Source organism: Camelus ferus, chromosome 25, assembly GCF_009834535.1.
Source record: "Camelus ferus isolate YT-003-E chromosome 25, BCGSAC_Cfer_1.0, whole genome shotgun sequence".
Classification (NCBI taxonomy): domain Eukaryota; kingdom Metazoa; phylum Chordata; class Mammalia; order Artiodactyla; family Camelidae; genus Camelus; species Camelus ferus.
This window is the reverse complement of record NC_045720.1, coordinates 12,557,240-12,575,122: the sequence shown is the minus strand read 5'-3', so window position 1 is coordinate 12,575,122 and position 17,883 is coordinate 12,557,240. Positions and strand designations below refer to the sequence as shown.

At 42.2% G+C, this 17,883-nt stretch overlaps 2 protein-coding genes across 7 annotated transcripts in view; both read left to right on the top strand.

The window, feature by feature from the left end:
- Positions 1 to 4,156: 4,156 nt before the first annotated feature.
- Positions 4,157 to 17,883, top strand: part of ZNF572 (zinc finger protein 572) — a 14,796-nt gene continuing 1,069 nt past the window's right edge. Inside the window, exons 1-3 of one of the 3 annotated variants that reach the window (XM_032468306.1) lie at positions 4,157 to 5,356; positions 6,178 to 6,291; positions 6,914 to 8,676. In XM_032468306.1, coding sequence (XP_032324197.1) covers positions 6,213 to 6,291; positions 6,914 to 8,433 — 1,599 coding nt within the window. In that variant the 5' untranslated portion in view covers positions 4,157 to 5,356; positions 6,178 to 6,212 and the 3' untranslated portion in view covers positions 8,434 to 8,676. Of the gene's footprint in view, positions 6,292 to 6,913; positions 8,677 to 17,883 lie in introns of all 3 variants that reach the window. The other 2 variants (XM_006179723.3, XM_032468305.1) reach the window with 2 other exon arrangements.
- The window catches only part of SQLE (squalene epoxidase), a 21,882-nt gene continuing 18,820 nt past the window's right edge, over positions 14,822 to 17,883 (top strand). Inside the window, exons 1-2 of one of the 4 annotated variants that reach the window (XM_032468302.1) lie at positions 14,822 to 14,968; positions 15,314 to 16,032. In XM_032468302.1, coding sequence (XP_032324193.1) covers positions 15,742 to 16,032 — 291 coding nt within the window. In that variant the 5' untranslated portion in view covers positions 14,822 to 14,968; positions 15,314 to 15,741. Of the gene's footprint in view, positions 16,033 to 17,883 lie in introns of all 4 variants that reach the window. The other 3 variants (XM_032468304.1, XM_032468303.1, XM_006179722.3) reach the window with 3 other exon arrangements.

Genomic DNA, 17,883 nt, shown 5'->3' with positions numbered 1-17,883 from the left:
CTCTCCTCCTCTCTCTCCAGTAATTAATTCCATAATCCTTGATTACACTCAGGTTTATTTTTGTTAAATCTAATTGATACAAGTATTACTTTTATGTTCGCATCAAGATTCTTTGCGATTATACACGGATGGATTACTCTGCAGCGTAATTTCTATTTTGTGGCAGTTTCACCAAACAGCTGAGTCTGGTGCCACCTGCTGTCACGGTTTAGAATCTTGAGCATCTAATGTGACTAGGGAAAGAGCCATCCGAGCTAATAGCAGAGGCACAATCTAGGCTCTGCTCTGCTGAGCGCTTTGACTTGCTGTAACACCAGAATCAAATCCATACAGACATTTCTTTCCCCCCACAGCCCATATACTCAGCCCTCCCACCCACCTTCAGAAAAGATGTTGCAATTTTCTTGGTATCTATTTCAATAAAGCAATCCTCTGTATTGGGGATCTATGGTTCTTGGGCTTCTGATATCTTTGGTGCTCTGTGCCAGCTCATACTCTTTCCCTAAGCGGAGTCTCTACTCTTGTTATGGAAACGACAGGCCAGCCAAGAAACAAGCACCACTCGGAGGGTTGGAGTACTCAAGATTTATTATGCCGGTGGGCTCAGAGGGGCTTCTGCTCCAAAGCTCTAAGCACCTCGAAGACATGTGCATGAGGTTTTATAGGGTTAATTACAAACTTGGGGTATTTGGCCACCGGGCATGGAACAGCTTTAGCAGCATCATCACAAAAGCAGAGGTGGGGAGGCAGCAAACCGACATTCCAAGGCCAGATATGTATCTCTGAAAATCCAGCTGGCTAGCAAAAAAATCATGAGCATGGAATCAGCAAATCAACACTTATTAACTTAGATTACATATTAGCCCAGCAGAACTCAGATCAGTAAATCGACACTTGTTAAACTTAGATTTACGAGTAGGCCCAGCCCAGCTTTTCCTTAACAGTCTACCTGGCTCCACCCTGGAGGTGCTGAGTCAGGGGCACAGGTACTGGGAGCAGTGACTGTTTCAGTCGCCATTTTCTGTACCTACCCCCAGGCCAAACAACGCAGGGAGAAGGGTGGGGGAGGATGATGAAGAGAAGAAAAGGAGCCAAAGATCTGCTGAAAGCACCAGAAAGCCCACCACTAAAAGGAATAAAAATAATCCGCAGAACTCTGGAAGATGAGTATCACTGTCCCCAAGTTATTGAGGCTTAGAGAAGTTCAATTTCTTAGTAAAGAGTCACAAATCTTGAATGTGAGGCCATGAATTTGCTGATTAGAACATTACACTGCTTCTCACCACAGAGCTTTGCACCAACTGCCAATCAGTGATCATTTGACCACCTTCTCTTTTAAAATGCAAATATCCCTACAAAGGCAAGAACCTGACAATGGACAATTCAATGTGAGCCATTCTGATCATATGATCAGATCAGAACTGTATTAGTCATCTCAAGAAACAAAATACCATAATCAAATATCATATACTGAGTGGCTTAAACAATAGAAATCTATTTCCTTATGGTTCTGGAGGCTGAAAGCCTGAGATCAGGGGCCAGTGTGGTCGGGTTCTGGTGAGAGCTATCTTCTCTGGTTGCAGATGGCTGCCTTCTGATTGTGTCCTCAGCTGGCGTGGAGAGAGGAAGAGAAAGAGAGAGAGAAGCAGATTGGTCTTTGGTGTCTCTTCTTGTAAGGGCACTAATCCCATCACTACGGCCCCATTCTCATGACCTCATCTAAGCCTAATTCTTCCCTAAGGCCAGAAATGTCCTAAAATTTAGATATTATCTTTTTGCTAATGTAAGAGAGGGAAAAAATAATTTTTCTTCTCCCCTTCTAAGTTCTCAGTTGGGGTCTCCAGAACAACAACAACAGCAACAAAAAACAGATTAAGAAAAGAAAAACAAAGAAGAGTTATTAATGCATAATCTCATACATGCATGGGAGAGACTCAGGGAAAGAGTAACTCAAAAAGGTAGCTTAGCTCTCTGGCTTATATAACATCTTCGACAAAGAACAATGAATCAGTAGAGAAATGATAAGACAAAGGAAGATGGTTTAGGCTTCCAAGGGCAGCAAACTGTGGGAAAGTAAATATATGGCAGGGACCTAATGGAGTAACGTTTGTTTGTAGATTCATCTGGTGCTGAGTCATCTCAAGCAAAGGAGCATTGATATTCTGCCTTTAGGTAGAAAAAAAGAGGGCAGTGAGAGAGCTTTTTCTATGTTCTCTGCTGCTTTATTTTTTTCTTCACATCAGATCATGGTATAATTTTATTTTTTAAAAATTTACTTTATTTATTCATATTATTATTTTTTTAAAAATGGGGGGGGGGATTTATTTATTTATTTTCAGAGGAGGTACTGGGGATTGACCCAGGACCTCATGCATGCTATGCATGCACTCTACCACTGAGCTATACCCTTCCTCCTGTTCTCTGCTTCTTAACTGCCTTCAGCTCAAAATAATTTTTATGTCAAAGGGGCACATTTTGGGGTGTCATATTCTGGTTCCTGTCAACAGTAGCCCATGTTTGTGGCTGAGTAGTTTTAATAGCCTGTTTCCTGCCAGAAAAATTTGGGGATTCCCAAGCCCTCTTATCAAGTTGTGCTGTCTCTGTGCCTCTCAGTCCCAGCAAGACATTTCAGAAATCTTGAGGCCTTTGTTAGGTCAATATATAACTCATTCTGTTAAACAAAAGTGACACTCAGCAATCTTCATGAGCTAAACCCATTTCGGCCTTGGCCTCTGTGTGATTGCTTAGAGTCAAGGCCCTTAAGACTCTTTGGTATTTGATTGTTCAACAGAGAAGCTCTTCAAGACAAACCCTTAAGATCTGTAAAAGGCCTTTTGTGATTTGCTGACCCTTATTTAGACCATGTTTTCCTAGAAGCCCCGGATATTTGAACTTTTCCCAGAAGCTATTTCTTAATTTTAGCATGTTTGCCATCTGGAGAGGTAGGATGAGAAAAAAAAATTTTTTTTTTCCAAATGCAGCAGTTTCTAGCTCCTATATATTCAAGGGCTGGTTCTCTCTCTTCTCTCTCTTCTCCTGCATTTTATCATAGGCAGTGAAAAGAAGCCATGTGGCACTTTTAATAACTATCTTGAAATCTCTTAGGTTGGAAAAGGTATCAGCAAAATACTGCTGATGAGTAGGCTGTCCATATGTTGTAAGTAAAGTATTATTGGAACATGCCTATTTGCTAATTTGGCAGATAGCTGCCTTTGTGCAATTATGGCAGAGCTGAGTAGCTGTAACAGAGATGGTATGCCCCACAAGCATGAAATAATTACTCTCTGTCCCTTTACAGAACGTGTTTGTTGACTCCTGGCCAAGATTATTGAGTTCAGTAGGTATACTTCTTATTTTCCACGTTAGCACAGATGACAACACAGTGTTGCCAAATCTCTGCCACTATGTGACAAGGACCTCTTTCCTCCTCCTTCCACTTACCCTCACTTTCCTTTAATCCCTCACTGACAATCTCCTCAAGGTCCTTATGATGCAGGAAAACGGATGTGGGGCTTGAGGAGGGCTGAGTCCCAGGTCTCGGTTGAGCCCCTGGGACGACGTGCCCTGCCAAGTGTGGGTCCTTGGCTTCGTGCAGAAAAGAATTCAAGCGCGAGCCACAGTTGATTGTCCATGGCTGCATAACAAATTCATTCCAAAACCAAGGAGCTTCAAGTAAACATAGTTATTTTATGATTTTCTTTCATGGTTCGGGGTGTGTGTGTGGGGTAACTGGAGTCCGCTAGGGGGTTCTCACATGGGGTCTCATGTGGTTGCCGTGTGTTGTTGGTTGGAGCTGAAGTCATTTAAAGGCTTTCTCCCTCAAGCCAGAATAGCTTCAAGTGGCTTCTCTTAGTGATCTGGGCTTCCTTGCAGCATGGAGTCTGGGTTCGAAGAGCAGGCATCACAAGAGAAGATGATGCCTTGATGGCAAGGAAAAGTATAAGCTCCAATTAGCCCTCTATTATAAGCGGCCTGACAAATGTGAGGAATGAGTATCAGAGTCGGCAAACGACAGATGGCACACAGAAAGGAAATCCACCAGCGCGCTCCTTCTTGTCCGCGATCCTAAGGGTTAAAACCAACGAGAGCTGGCCATCGCTGTTTCCTAGAGAGGCTCCCGCAAAGCCCGCTGGGGACGATAGGGTGACTTCCTGTTTCTGTCTTCCGGGTTTGGGAGTTGAGGACCCTGGGTTGGTAGGGTCAACAGGAGAGGGGTCTCCTAATTCCGGGACAGCTGGGCCTGCTGGGGGTGCGGGGCGCCTTGTGTGTAGCCCCCAGAACAGTGAGTCCCTTCTCGGGGGGAAGGGAGCTGAGGGCTGCGGGCCGGAGGAACGGAAGCTGCACCTCCCAGGCTGCAGAGTACGTTCAGGAGAGGGGTGCCGCTGCCGGCAGGTGCGAAGGCCCAGCATCTCGCCGCACCGGCCGCCGCGCCTCCCTCTCCTGTGGGGTCCCCGGAAGGACCGTGTCGACTGGAGACGATCTGCTCTCCTGGAACTTCACCCCGCAGTGCACCCAGCCTGTGCTCCCTGCTAGCGCTTCTTAGAGCTAAGCTTCAGGCAGTGCATTTTCTTAGGAAGTCTTTTTAATCCAAGCACCGTCCCATCCTAATCACCTTTTTGCTGTAGGACAGTGAAAACAGCCCTTCTCTGTGGAGTGACAGCTTAAGGACAGTCTTTTAATACAATTTATGGCCTTGAGTTTGCTACCATATTGCTTAGCCAGTGTTCCTAAGGGTTCCTTTGTTACCAAAGTTAATAGTTTCTTAGCAGGGAAAATGGTATCACAGGTATCTGTTACCTAGACTCTTGCTTCTTTTGTAAAGACTTTGATAGAAATGTGTAACTCAGAGAGCAAAGCGTATTACTCCATTTGAACAGCTTTACTCTTTTCTTTTTTCTCTTTTTGCTTTCAGGTATATTCCCTTCCCCCACAAACACTGGGAATTTTTGTAATTTAGACGAGTTTCATTTAGCCTGAGAATTCTTAGGGAATGCCAGCTCCCTTTATATAAGGTCTAGGGATATTAATTGATTTTCTAAAACTCCAGTCAACACACTCAAGAAGAAAGGTCCTGATCATTTGCAGGTTGGAGTTACCCCCCAGCTCTGCTTCCTGCTCTAGTTCACTGTTAAATAAGGGTGTGAAAGTCGTGTCCAAACGGGCTTGGGACTGGACCCTGATCTACCACATTCTGCTTGTTAACCTTGGAAAAGTTCCTTAATGTCTGTTTCGTTAATCTATAACATGCTGGTAATTGTTTATACACTTCTGAGGGCTATTGTGAGAAGTAAATGAGAAATGTTATGTGTTTAGTTTACTGCGTGGGCACATTATAGACAGTAACAGGATGAAAATTGTAAGTACGCCATCTTTTGTTTTCTCTGTGTGCCTTTGTATATCCTTCTTTTAAGCTCTCATTTTTTCCTGAATTATGCTATTCTTTATATCCCCAAATGGATGCCAAGTCCATATATAACCACCTTTCAGTGAAAGATCACATTTCCAGTCCCATAAAGTAGGTCAGGGATTGTAGTTGGGTCCAGAAAATAAAGTTTAGACTGAAAGGGATATTGGGATTATGGTAGAGAGTAAAAGTTTAGGAAAGAGTTCCCTTGTTAGCCTCCTTTTTATATTTAGAGATAATTGGCCATAATTACTCTAGCCCTGCTTTGTCCTAGTTTCTTGTTAAGAGTTATATAAATCCTGACTTTCTTTTGAAATTGACTTCAGAGGTTTCATCCTTCTGTCAAGGACCCAGTTATTCTTTCTACACTAAACGGAGTTCTTTTTAGCTGCTGCTTATACCTGCATATTGATTCCTTAAAGTCTTAATATTGGTGCCTTTTTTTTCAATTAAAAGTGTTTCTAAGTTCCAAGTGGACAGTGAGTATTAGTATTCATTCTATTTCTGAAGCTTGATCTTCAGACTTTAATGTGAGCATTTAGTTTTTTAATCATTTCCTTAGAAAAGGTAAATTGGCTTAACCCTTAATTCTAAACACTTGTGTCTGAGATAAGATTTTTTTTTTCTAACAGGACTTTTAAAGTCTGTGTTTCTTATTTCAGTATGTTCCACAGAATATTATGTGCTTAGAATTGTTATGTTGCAATGGTTGGGAAGGAAGAAAACCAAATTTTCACAAATGCCTCCAAACATAACCTGTTTTCCTTTTGCAGGATTTCTGATCCCTAACCTGGCTGTGACCATTGTGATGGAGCAAGAGCAAAAATTGTTGGTCTCAGATTCTGATGGCTTCACAGAGAGGGAGAGTTTGAAAAGCATTTTTACAGGTGAGGGATCAAGAAGATCCAAATCCTTTGAAAATTCATCACAAGATGTGCTATAGAATGTGTGGAAAGAACAAGGAATTAGAATGAGACAGACTTTAACTTGATTCCCTGCTGTGTCATTTACAAGCTATGTTAACTTACAGCTTCAGTTGTCTTATCTTTAAGAAATGTGAATGATAATATCTGTCTCACATGTTTTTAGGATTATTAATACACTATATGCAAAGCTACTGTTCTCAAGTAGTGGGTATCATTGTTATTTCTGTGTTTGCTCAGGTTTTATCTAAGGTCTTGTCTAGTTTTCACCTCTATTCACTTTCTTCCCTACTTAAAAAAAAAACTAGAATAAAATTTGATGAACTTATTTTTAGACTGATACCTCCCTTAGCAATTGCTGACAATTACTCAGATACTTCATTAGTGTTGTTATAAGTACAGAAAAATTCACCTGCTTCTGATGAACACAGAGAGAAAAAGAAGTAAAACCAGCTTTTAAAACTTTACAAATATAAAATAGCTTATGAGATTTGAGTTTGTTATTTTCTCTTCAACTGAAATTCAGAATTTCTTTCCCCTGGCAGAGACTGGGGAATGTGTTTAGAGTGTTTGTTTATTCTTGCAGGAGGTGAAAGTAAGAATAATTTGGAAACTGTTCAACATAATAACTCTAAGGCAGATAAACTTAAAGAGAGAGCCTCAAAGTGGTCTAAAAGTGACTGCCCACAATATTGTAAGCATAAAGACACAAAAGAAATGCCATTGACATGGTCCCAAGGAGGTGAGATTGAGTGTGATGATTCCTGTGAGAATCATCTTGGCAACTCAGAGAATCAGGAAAATTCTACAGGAAAAGAGGAGGAAGAACCTATTCACCGGGGATGGGACTCAGGAGAACACACCAGGGCCTCTGTCCAGCAGAATGCATCCTTCCGGGACAAACCCTACAAATGTTCTGAGTGTTGGAAAAGCTTCAGTAATAGTTCTCATTTGCGTACTCATCAAAGGACCCACTCGGGAGAAAAGCCTTATAAATGTTCTGAGTGTGGGAAGTGCTTCAGTAGCAGCTCTCACCTGATTCAGCATCTGAGAACACACACAGGGGAGAAGCCCTACCAGTGCGGCGGATGTGGGAAAAGCTTCAGCAACACCTCCCATCTTATTATCCACGAAAGAACTCACACGGGAGAGAAACCCTATAAATGTCCTGAGTGTGGGAAGAGTTTCAGCAGCAGCTCTCACCTTATTCAGCATCACAGGTCGCATACAGGTGAAAAACCGTATGAATGTCCAGTTTGTGGGAAATGCTTCAGCCACAGTTATGTCCTAGTAGAACATCAGAGGACCCACACTGGAGAAAAACCTTACAAGTGTCCCAATTGTGGAAAGAGTTTTAGTCAGAGTTCTAGTCTGATCCGCCATCAGCGGACACACACAGGTGAGAAGCCCTACAAATGCCCTGAGTGTGGAAGAAGCTTTGGTTGTCATTCTACTCTAATGAAGCATCAGAGAATACATACAGGAGAAAAACCCTATCAGTGCACAGAGTGCGGGAAGAATTTCAGTCGAAGTTCAAACCTTATTGCACACCGGAAAACACACACAGGAGAGAAATCCTATGAAAGTTCTGAATATGAAGAAAGTTTGAGTCCAAACTACAATGTGATAGAAGAATGCAGACTCCAGCCAGGAGAGAAACCATATAAATGTTGTGAATGTGGAAAGAGTTTTGGCCTCAGCTCCCATCTCATTAGACATCAGAGAACACACACAGGAGAAAAACCTTACAGATGTTCTGAGTGTTGGAAAACTTTCAGTCAGAGTTCCACCCTGGTCATTCACCAAAGGACGCACACAGGAGAAAAACCGTATAAGTGTCCTGATTGTGGGGAGTGCTTCAGCCAGAGCTTTAACCTCATCAGGCACCGGCGGACCCATATAGGAGAAAAACCTTACAAATGTGCCGACTGTGAGAAATGCTTTAGCAGAAGTGCCTACCTCAGTCAGCATCAGAAAATTCACATAGAAAAATCTTCTGAGTCTCCTGAAGTTGACAATTTTCCTCATGAATGGACTTGGAAAAACTGTTCTGGGGAGATGGACCTCATCTCTTCATTTTCAGTCCCCAATTCATCTCCCTCCTGAGTCCCAAAGTCTGTTTTGTTTTTTTCTTTTCTTTTCTTATCTTTTCTTACTGGACCATTATAATTAAGGTGTTCACTGATGATGGTATTACAGAGTTTCTTTGGTTTGTTTGCCAGAACATTTGGGGAAAAATCAAACCCCCAGCTTAGAGGATGGGAAGACCCTGATCACGAGGTCATTGGATCTGCCCAGTGAGAGATACTGCCAGTGCTGGAGAAGAAGAGGAATGATTTTTAATTTAAGGTAAGCTAGGAAAGACTTCAAAGGAACACATGAAGAGAAGTCCTGGGGGACTGAAGCTGAGATTGCCGTTAAGTTTCCTTACTTCCTCTTGCCTGATGGAGTGGCAATAGATGCTTACTGGCCTCTGGGACCTTCCCGGAGAAAGATTCTTTTTGAACAGATAGTGTCATTCCCTGGCTATTTTGTTAGGTCTTAAGGAAGAAAAGACTAATTTTTTCCAAATGCTTTTTTGTTTGTTGAAAATTAACTTTTGTAGTATCCAGAACTGCACTGTCTAGTACAATAGCCACTAGCCACGTGTGGGTATTTTAAGTTTAAATATATATTAACTAAGAGGAGGTGAAGTTTAACATTGAGTTCCTTGGTCACACGAACCACTTGCTGAGTGCTCAGTAGCCACACACGTCTGGTATTAAATATCACAAAAAGTTCTTTCAAGATCATCATTCTTGACAGGTGTATTTCCTGTAAGACTATAGGAAATGTGCTTTGGCGTTTCTCTTCTCCAAGAGGAATTTCAGTATAGAGTGGAAATGGGATAGAGTTTTGAAGGCAGAGTCTAAAGATTGGCTAGTCTAGTGATGGTATGTTTTATGTTCAGCCATCTCCATCAGTTAGTGTCCTCCACACATTTTCAGTAGCAATACAGCCCCAAATTTTCCACCTTGTGGATTCTTTATGACCAGCCTCAGGGACCCTGAGGAATAAGGTATTATAAAAACACAAGACTATATTGTGTTTCAAGTTTGTAGACTATTGAAAACACTTTTATTTGGTTCAGCTTTCTGAATTTTTTGTTGTTGTTCATGAAATAAGGGATTCAGTTTAAGTCAGGAAAGACAAAATAGCAAGTTCAGTTGTAGTTATTTTGCATCTGAAGAGATTAACAACTGGCACAGTTGATGTCCTGTCACCAGCCCTATGCTGTGTTTCATGACTGCCCACAGTGACATGAAACCTGTCCGGCAGACCTTGATGTCTGCAGGAGCACAGATGTTCAGACTAGGTGGGTTAGGATGGGCTCCATTACTAAAAAATTGGCAAGAATCATTGTCTCCTTGGATTGAAAATTAGGAAAACAAGAGAGATTTGTCACTTAACAGTGGAGAATTTAACATAGTCAAATTTAATCCTGTTTGAAGCCTTTGCCTCACTTTGATTAATCAGCAAATAGTTTCTTTGTTTAGCTCCAGAAGAAGTAAATGTTCTGTTTTTCTTAGCAGCACAAAATATTCAGCACCTGAATAAGTCAAGTGTTCTTATTTACAACTGATTGGCTTCATAGGCTTCTTTTTAATTAAGAAAAGACTTCTTCCTGTATTCATTTTTTTTTTTCCTACTCAAAGTAGGGGCTTATGTTTTATTTCCCCACAGTGGAATGGAGAAATTCATGTTAATGCATGTATTCACAAATGTGGGAGGGAACTCACGCCTTAGCTGCTTGATAGCCAGTCAGAAGGTATGCAGACATAAGTATCTATTATGGCGCCTGAGGTAAGGGTTTGCTTCCATCATTCCAGTCATCCAAGTTTGATCTCCCAAATGGGCCTTCTCCTTAGTGCTGTAGAAATTCCCTTACTGATGGTGAGAAGTAGGGGAGTATGGTCTGTGACTGTTGCCCTCTTATACATTAGTCCAACATATTCACCGTTGCCAGTCTGTTTCTGAAATCATGGAAATGACAAAACTCATTGCTTTTAATTCTGTATTTGAGTTTATGTAATTCTTTTCAAGCAACATAATCATTCATTCAACAAAAATGTACCGCATGCCTGATACGTGTTTAGCAGAGGTCAAATGACAGTGGGAGGGACAGATGTGAGGATAGACTAATAATGGTAGGAAAATGTGCAGCTTTTCGGATGACTCCTTTATTCTTGCCAACTTTTAGACTATACTTATTATGCTGAACCCTCCATCTTCTGACTTAATAATTTGATAATCTGAGGAGCTCGAGATAATTATAGATTGAAGTGGGTTAGGTTTGCTCTGAAAATGCAAGCTTGGTGCAGTTTGATGCAGTGCCTTCTCTGCACAGAGTGGTGCTCAGTAGTTACTGAGTGGGTGTCGTGCTTATATGTTTTATGCTCATGTCCAAGAGTGTCGTTCCAGGGTATGTGTTTCTACTAGACTGTCAACTCCTTGAGTGTAGATGAAGGATACCAAGTTAGATTGTCCAGAAAAATAGAATCCTTATCTTTCCCATCCTCCTGCCATCAACAATAAAGTGAAACAATATACCATGGGGAACTATATTCAATATCTTGTAGTAACCTATAATAAAAAAGAATAGGAAAAGGAGTATTTGTATGTATATGTATGACTGAAGTATTCTGCTGTGCACCAGAAATTGACACTTTGTAAATTGACTACACTTCAATAAAAATAAAAAAAAAAAATAAAGTGAATATCCCAATAAAAAAAAACAATTCAGTGAAACACTTCTATTGACAGCTGTAGTCATTAGTGTTTTATTAAGAGAGAGAGGAAAACAAAAACAAAAACAAACAAAAAAACCCAGGTGTGGGAAAAGGAGAAAAGAAATCTAAGGTGTGGCCACTGCCATTGACGGTTAGAAGTTATATCTGGTTACTCCCACTAACTCCTCAAACCTCAGCTTAAAAGTAACTAACTCCCTCTGTTTGACTTTCCTTGACCCCTAGCCTAATTTGTATCTTCTTACCCTCCAGAGCAATATGTACTTTCCTTTTTTGGGACACAAATGCCATCTTTAATTACCTGTTTGCTGCTCTCTTATCCATTAAATTCTAAACTCTGAAATGACTGGTTCTGTCTGTTCTGTTCACTACTTCACTCCCCACACCAAGCACAGTGCCTGACACAAAGTTGCCCATTGATACATATTTATTATATTGAATTGGATTGGCATACACTCTAATTATGGCTTTGTGAGCAATATTCAAGGAGAAAAAGAAAAACAAAACAAAATTCCAAATTAATAGAATTGGCTCCATCACTTGCAACCAGAATTTGCAAAAGATTCAGTTTAGTACTAAGGAGATGTAGAACAAGTAAATGAGTGGCATTAAGTCTTTTTGGATGATGTGAATGGTGAGCAAGAAAGTTTTGATCTAATGTGTTTCTAATATGTTGCAAATCAAAACATTAGTGAAAAGGGAATTACTCAGTTTGGTACCCACCCCTCCAAAAAAATGGGATAAAATGAAGAAAGGAAAGGTTGAATTCAATACATTGAAAAATGCTTACTATATACCAAGTGCTGAGTATACAACTGTGAGTAAGACATGGGTCCTGCCTTAAAAGTTGAATCTGTTGGAAAAGGTGTATGGAAATTGATAATTATAATACAAATTGGTGATTGCTATGACAAAGAGGTGGAGTTATGAAAACTTGAAGAGAAAGATATGATGATTAATCTGTGTCTTAAAGAATGTAATAATTGAAGAAAGGAGGGAAAGGCTTTGAGAATGGCACTTGAAAAGGCACAAGTTTAAGCCTGTCAGGCCAAATGAAGCCAACAGAGTACAGAATCGATTAAGCAATGGGATGAAAAGACCAGACATGCTTTTTTGTTTGTTTTTAAAAGTAAGCTAGACCTTTCCCTTAAGGAGAAAAAAAAAATGCAATCTAGTCAAACATTCCTAGATTCCTGAGAGAGATTTCCTACTGACTTACCAGCTGTGTGACCACTTCCCTGTACCTCAGTTTCCTTGTCTGTAAAATGGGGCTAAAAATAGTACCTGCCTGATAATGTGGTTGTAAGGACAAAATTAGCTAATAAATGAAAAAACATTTTGAATGCTGCCCATACCATAAAAGTGTCAGCTCTTGTCATAATTATGAAAGTATTATTACTTATTGCCAGCAAGTGGGTGATTTTGTGTCATATTTCACTATCTTCTCTTCAGGCTTGAGTGACAGATTTTTGTCTTTGCATAAGTGCAGCCAGGCCAAGATTCAAACACTCAAGTGATGGTTAGATAGCATTTAATTCAGAAAGTACAGGCGTTCTGAATGTGCCCTGTGCTGGGTATCACAGATGCTCTTTTTGCCCCAAATGGGAAGTGGATCTTGGACTGTACACACATGAAGAACGTGGCTTTCAAAAGATTAAAAAGTTACTCTACTGAAAAAGAAAAAAAAAATCCTCTTGCGATAATCTCTAGTACAGGATAATCAAGTAACAATCATCCAGGTGGTATCGTATACTCTTCTATAGGAGTCAGCTGCCCAAGCCTTCTGTCATTTTGGCGATTTAGGAACTCATAGGTACCAACAAGTAGCTGATTGAAGAATTATCATCAGGAAAATGATTTCCCACACATCAAATTGATTTGCTTGATTTCTTTTTAATTTGGTATATAGTTCAAACAGCTGAATTTGTGGAGACCAGTGAGGAATTTTGTCAGGGAAAGACTCAAAAGTTTTGGTTTTATAATGGAGAAAAGTTAAAGCAGTTATTGATAATGAAGGGTATTGAGGAAACACAAGATTTGGAGATCAGGATTTTAACTTTTGGTTTTATCATTTCTAAGCTGTGATTTGGCCAAGACTCCTTAAGTTACATATTTGTTATTTTTAAAATTAAGATGGTTTTGGGTCAAATGATGCCTGTGAAAGTGTTTTGATACATAATTATTTCACTAGCAGATAAAACATAATATTTGGGGTGGAAAATGATGACAAGTGCCATGCTTACCTAAACTCAGTGAACTGTCTGGTACTGAATTACAAGGAACTTAAGATTTCATGAAGGCATTGCCCTCTCCCTCCAGAAGTTGACTGACTTTTGACTTACCCAAGGTCACAAAGCTGGTTAGTGGCAGCCAGAATCTAGGTCTCCTGATTCGAGTCACCTGGTTTTCCTACTGCACCATTGTCATTCATTCATCCTTCCTTCCTTCACTAAATACATTTTTATGGAGGCTAAATTAAATGCAAAACATTGTGCTACATGCTGTGGGTGATCCTGATTTTTCAGACACTGACCAATACTTCTCTCAAGGAACATAGGAACTAGTGGGGTAGTAACCACTTCAGAGATTAGGACAATAAAGTATGAATAAACTATTATGTCACTTGGTGAGGACCAGTGGACACTTGGTGGAAGAGGTGACACTTCAGCCGTGCTCCAAATGGCAGAAAGGATTTGTACATAGTCTTAGGGTTTAAAATAGGCAATCCAGGATTAAGCAATAAAGTGAGCAAAGACCTTGGCCTTAAGCCTCAGTAAATATAAGTAAGTTTTATATTCTCATAACAAATACTGGCTCTCATCTTGAGACTCCTGGACACTTTTATTGTTCCCCTTGGAATGCTTGTCCTGGACGGAATTCATGTAACTTGTCTGGAGGTCTTGCCTAATTCACCCCAGACCCAGTGAATGATTGCCTCCTGTTTCCATGGTTCCTGGCCCACCCACTCTCTCAGGGCACTTATGACACATCTCTATTTTTCTTCTTTGCACCGTACCGTACCCTCCCTATTATCTTGTGAGAATAGAGGCTACGCCCATCCGTGTTCTCTTTAGCCTGGGCACAGTAACAAGTGCAATTTGATGGGGTGAAGGATGGGAACGCCTGGCACATCCCTCCTCCTCCTTCTGGTAAACGTCTTCCTACCCATTCAGCTGGAAAGTCACATTCTGTATGCACCTGTAGCTCTTTCTAGCGTCCCCTACATACAGTAGGCACAGGACAGATGGCTGTCTGATTCATCTCTGACTCCAGGGCCGGGCAGGTAGTAAGCGTTCAGTAAACGCTAGCGGAATGAATGGAAACATTCCGGCATTAGCAGGAGGATATCCCCGCAGGGGTTTCCTCCGAACTGGCTCCACCTCGGCGCGGGTAGGTTCCCAGCGGCTGGGACCGCGACGCTTAGGGCACGATCTTTTTCAGCCCCTCTCGGTCGGGAACCAGCCACCCTTTCGCACCCGCCCACCTGGCCGCCGGGCCCCCATCCCCACGCCCCTCCTTCCCCACGCCCCCACCTCACACCACGCAACCTCGTCCCAGCGCCTCTCCGGGCGTCACCGCCCAGGCCGCGCCGCCTGCGATTGGCCAAACGCGGCATAGCGCCATCTCGGCCTACCGCGCGGTGCGCGCGCTCATTGGCTGGCAGGCGCGGGTGGGCGGTGACGGTGGCGGGGCCCCGCCCTCTGGTCCATCGCCTGGGCCAACCCACGGGCGGCTGAGGTGCTCGGGGCCGGCGAACAGCGAGGGCGCCAGGCGGTTACTCTGGTTACTGCGGAAGCACCGCGCTGGGACGGCAGCCGCTACCAGCGAGGGATGCTGGTGAGGAGGCCGTCGGGGTGAGCTCTCTGGGAACTGCCGTTCGCCGGCTGGAAGGTTCGGGGGATGGTGCTTCGGGAGGCGCGGTGAGGAGGAAGTCTCGAGGTGCGGCCTGCGCTTCCCTGCCCCGGAGCTGCAGTCTCGAATCCGAGGCCGTCTTTGGTGGGAGAAGGCAGCCCCGGGGTTACTCCCTGAGCGCGGTGGTCCCGGGCTGGAGGGGACTCTCACTCGGCGCCGCCCGCAGCCCTCGTGCTTTCCGATCCGGCCCGCTATCACTGTCGGAGGCGTTAAGATATTTTTTTATATAAGATATTTTTCCCAGCGTAAGATATTTCTTTGTTTTTTGTCCTCCTGTTCTTCTGAAGGGGCACCTGCTGCGGGTGAGACAACAATTTTCACAGCACGACGAACCAACATTAAAATTTAAAACATCACCTGCAGTAACCCCCAGGACACCCCCCTCCCCAAACAAAGAAAGGGAAATAGATGGATTGCTTGAAAGAGGAGAGTCTGATCGGGAGCTGTTGGAGCAGGCGATTTTTAAATACTGCTTTTTAAATCCTGGACAACTTTCCGCGGTTCAGATACTTTTATACTACTAACTTTATATGACTTAGTAAATTAGTCTGATTGTATCGCAATCCTGTGACGGTATTTACTGGACCCTGGCTGGTTCCTCGTGCTGTTTGGCAACACATTTTGGGGAGAATATCTAAGCACCAAAACCACAAGAACAACAGCCAAAAGAAGGATCTCGACATTGACCCGGAGTCACCGAAGAAGCCTTTAAACCATGTGGACTTTTCTGGGCATTGCCACTTTCACCTATTTTTATAAGAAATGCGGAGACTTCGTCTCTCTGGCCAACAAGGAGCTCCTGCTGTGCATGCTGGTGTTCCTTTCTCTGGGGCTGGTGCTCTCCTACCGCTGCCGCTCCCGGAGCTGGGCCCTCCCCGGGCGGCGGCAGAGCGGCTCCCAGTTTGCCGTCTTCTCGGACATTCTGTCAGCCTTACCTTTCATTGGCTTCTTCTGGGCCAAATCCCCCACTGGACCAGAAAATAAAGAGCAGCTCGGGTCTAGGAGGGTAGGTTGAATTCAAACAAAGCAAATGAATGTCTTATATTAAAATTAGCATTGGGGTCACTCAAATGTAAATTTTCTTCTTTAAAAGAGGAAGGGCAGCCGTTTAGATACTCGAGTACACCTCATGCTTCGTATTTTTTTTTAAGTTCTTGACTGGCTACATCCTTGACACTCTTAGGAATGATTGAAAACCTTTGTTTCATTTAATGTTGGTGGATCCACTGCTAAATGAAATTGAGTTGATTATGAATGTTGATTTGATTATGAAAGATGAAATGGTAGAATCAGTAGTACAGAATCACTTTCTGTGATGAAAATAAGTTTTATTTAAATCCTTGGGTAAGGATTGTATTTGAACCTGCGAAGAAAGAAACTGGCTTCAGGTAAGTCCACTGATTATAAGAAGTGATGACTGCCTGGGGGAAATAGCAGAACAATTTAAAAACCTGGTAGAGTAAAAATGCCTTGAGTAAATCAGTGTCGTAGTCAAATGAAAAATTAATGTTTACAGTTAATTTATGTTGAGGCCAGAATATTTAGGGTCTCTTGGCAATGGGTGTTTATACTTTTTCCCAAGAGCACTGGAGGATTCTAAATAGGGAAATAATGATGTTGGATATTTCCTTTGTAAAAAGAGAATTTAAGTTACTGTGTGGAGACTGGATTGCAAGAGCACAAGAGTGGGAGCAGGGGGATTGGGGCAGAGACTACAGCAGTGGGCCAGGTAAGGGGTGATGGTGACGTGAAGTTCAGATGTGTGGCCTACAAGGTAATACACTCTTCGGGGGTTCTAGATTCACATCATTTTTACTGTATCTGCAGGACAGATTTGCAAGGAGTACAGAAGAGAACTTGGTTTAGAAGTATTGCTCCACCCCTTCTGACTGTCGGAGCTTTGGCAAATTGCTTAAGTTTCTGAAAAAATCTGGTATCTCTTCTGTTAGATGAGGAGGGCACGAGCCTTGCTGGTAGTTAGGAAATTGAATGCTTAATTTAATGTTTGCAAAATGCCTAATTCATAACTGGTAAGTAGCAGCTGTTCACATTAGTCTAAAGGCAGTCTCCATCTGTTAGGAACCGTCACAGGAGTGCTGAATTCAGTGATTGGGTGGGTGTGGGTTGGCGCGATGGGAAAGGAGGGAGAGGAAGTCTTTAATTCTCAATTTGAAATCCTTGGTGGTGTTGTCTGAGAATGTCCCTCGAGATCGTTAGTCTAGGTGGCCATTACACCATGTGGAGTAGGGAAATTTGAGGGTAGGAAATTGAATTACCAGCAGTCAATATTGGTTCCACTTTGGGAATGCCTCAGGCTTTCGGCTTGTTTCCTAAATACCAGGGAGTTGGTAGACTGAGTAGATAGTTGGTAGATTGAGTACTAAGTTCCCATTAGTGCTTCATCTACTGACAAGGCTCTGAAAGATATAACTTCCTCCAGAGTTCCCCTTCCAGGATTGTGTGTGTGTCGTTGTGTGTGTGTACTCAGCAGGGGAATCTTAGGGAGAAAATCTAATAAAAATTGGCTAAGATGACAAAAGGGGTTTATCTTGCTCTCAGAACAGTAATTGAAATATAGTCAGTTGTGCTGGCCATTAGGAAATTGTGAAAAGCTAATTTCTCTAAGAGAAATTATAAAAAGTAGAATGGACAAGGCCCTGGTCGATTCTAGAGGCTGAATGAATATTAGAATCACAGAGAATTAAAATTCTAAAGGATTTTCGGTTTTATCTCCTTCATTTTTTGCCTGAGGTCTTTTATTAAAACCCCTTCACAGTGGCATTTAGTCTTGCCCTAATGCTAAGGTCAGAGAACTCAAGATGGTTCCTTGAAGTTCTGTATCTGAGATGTGTTCGTA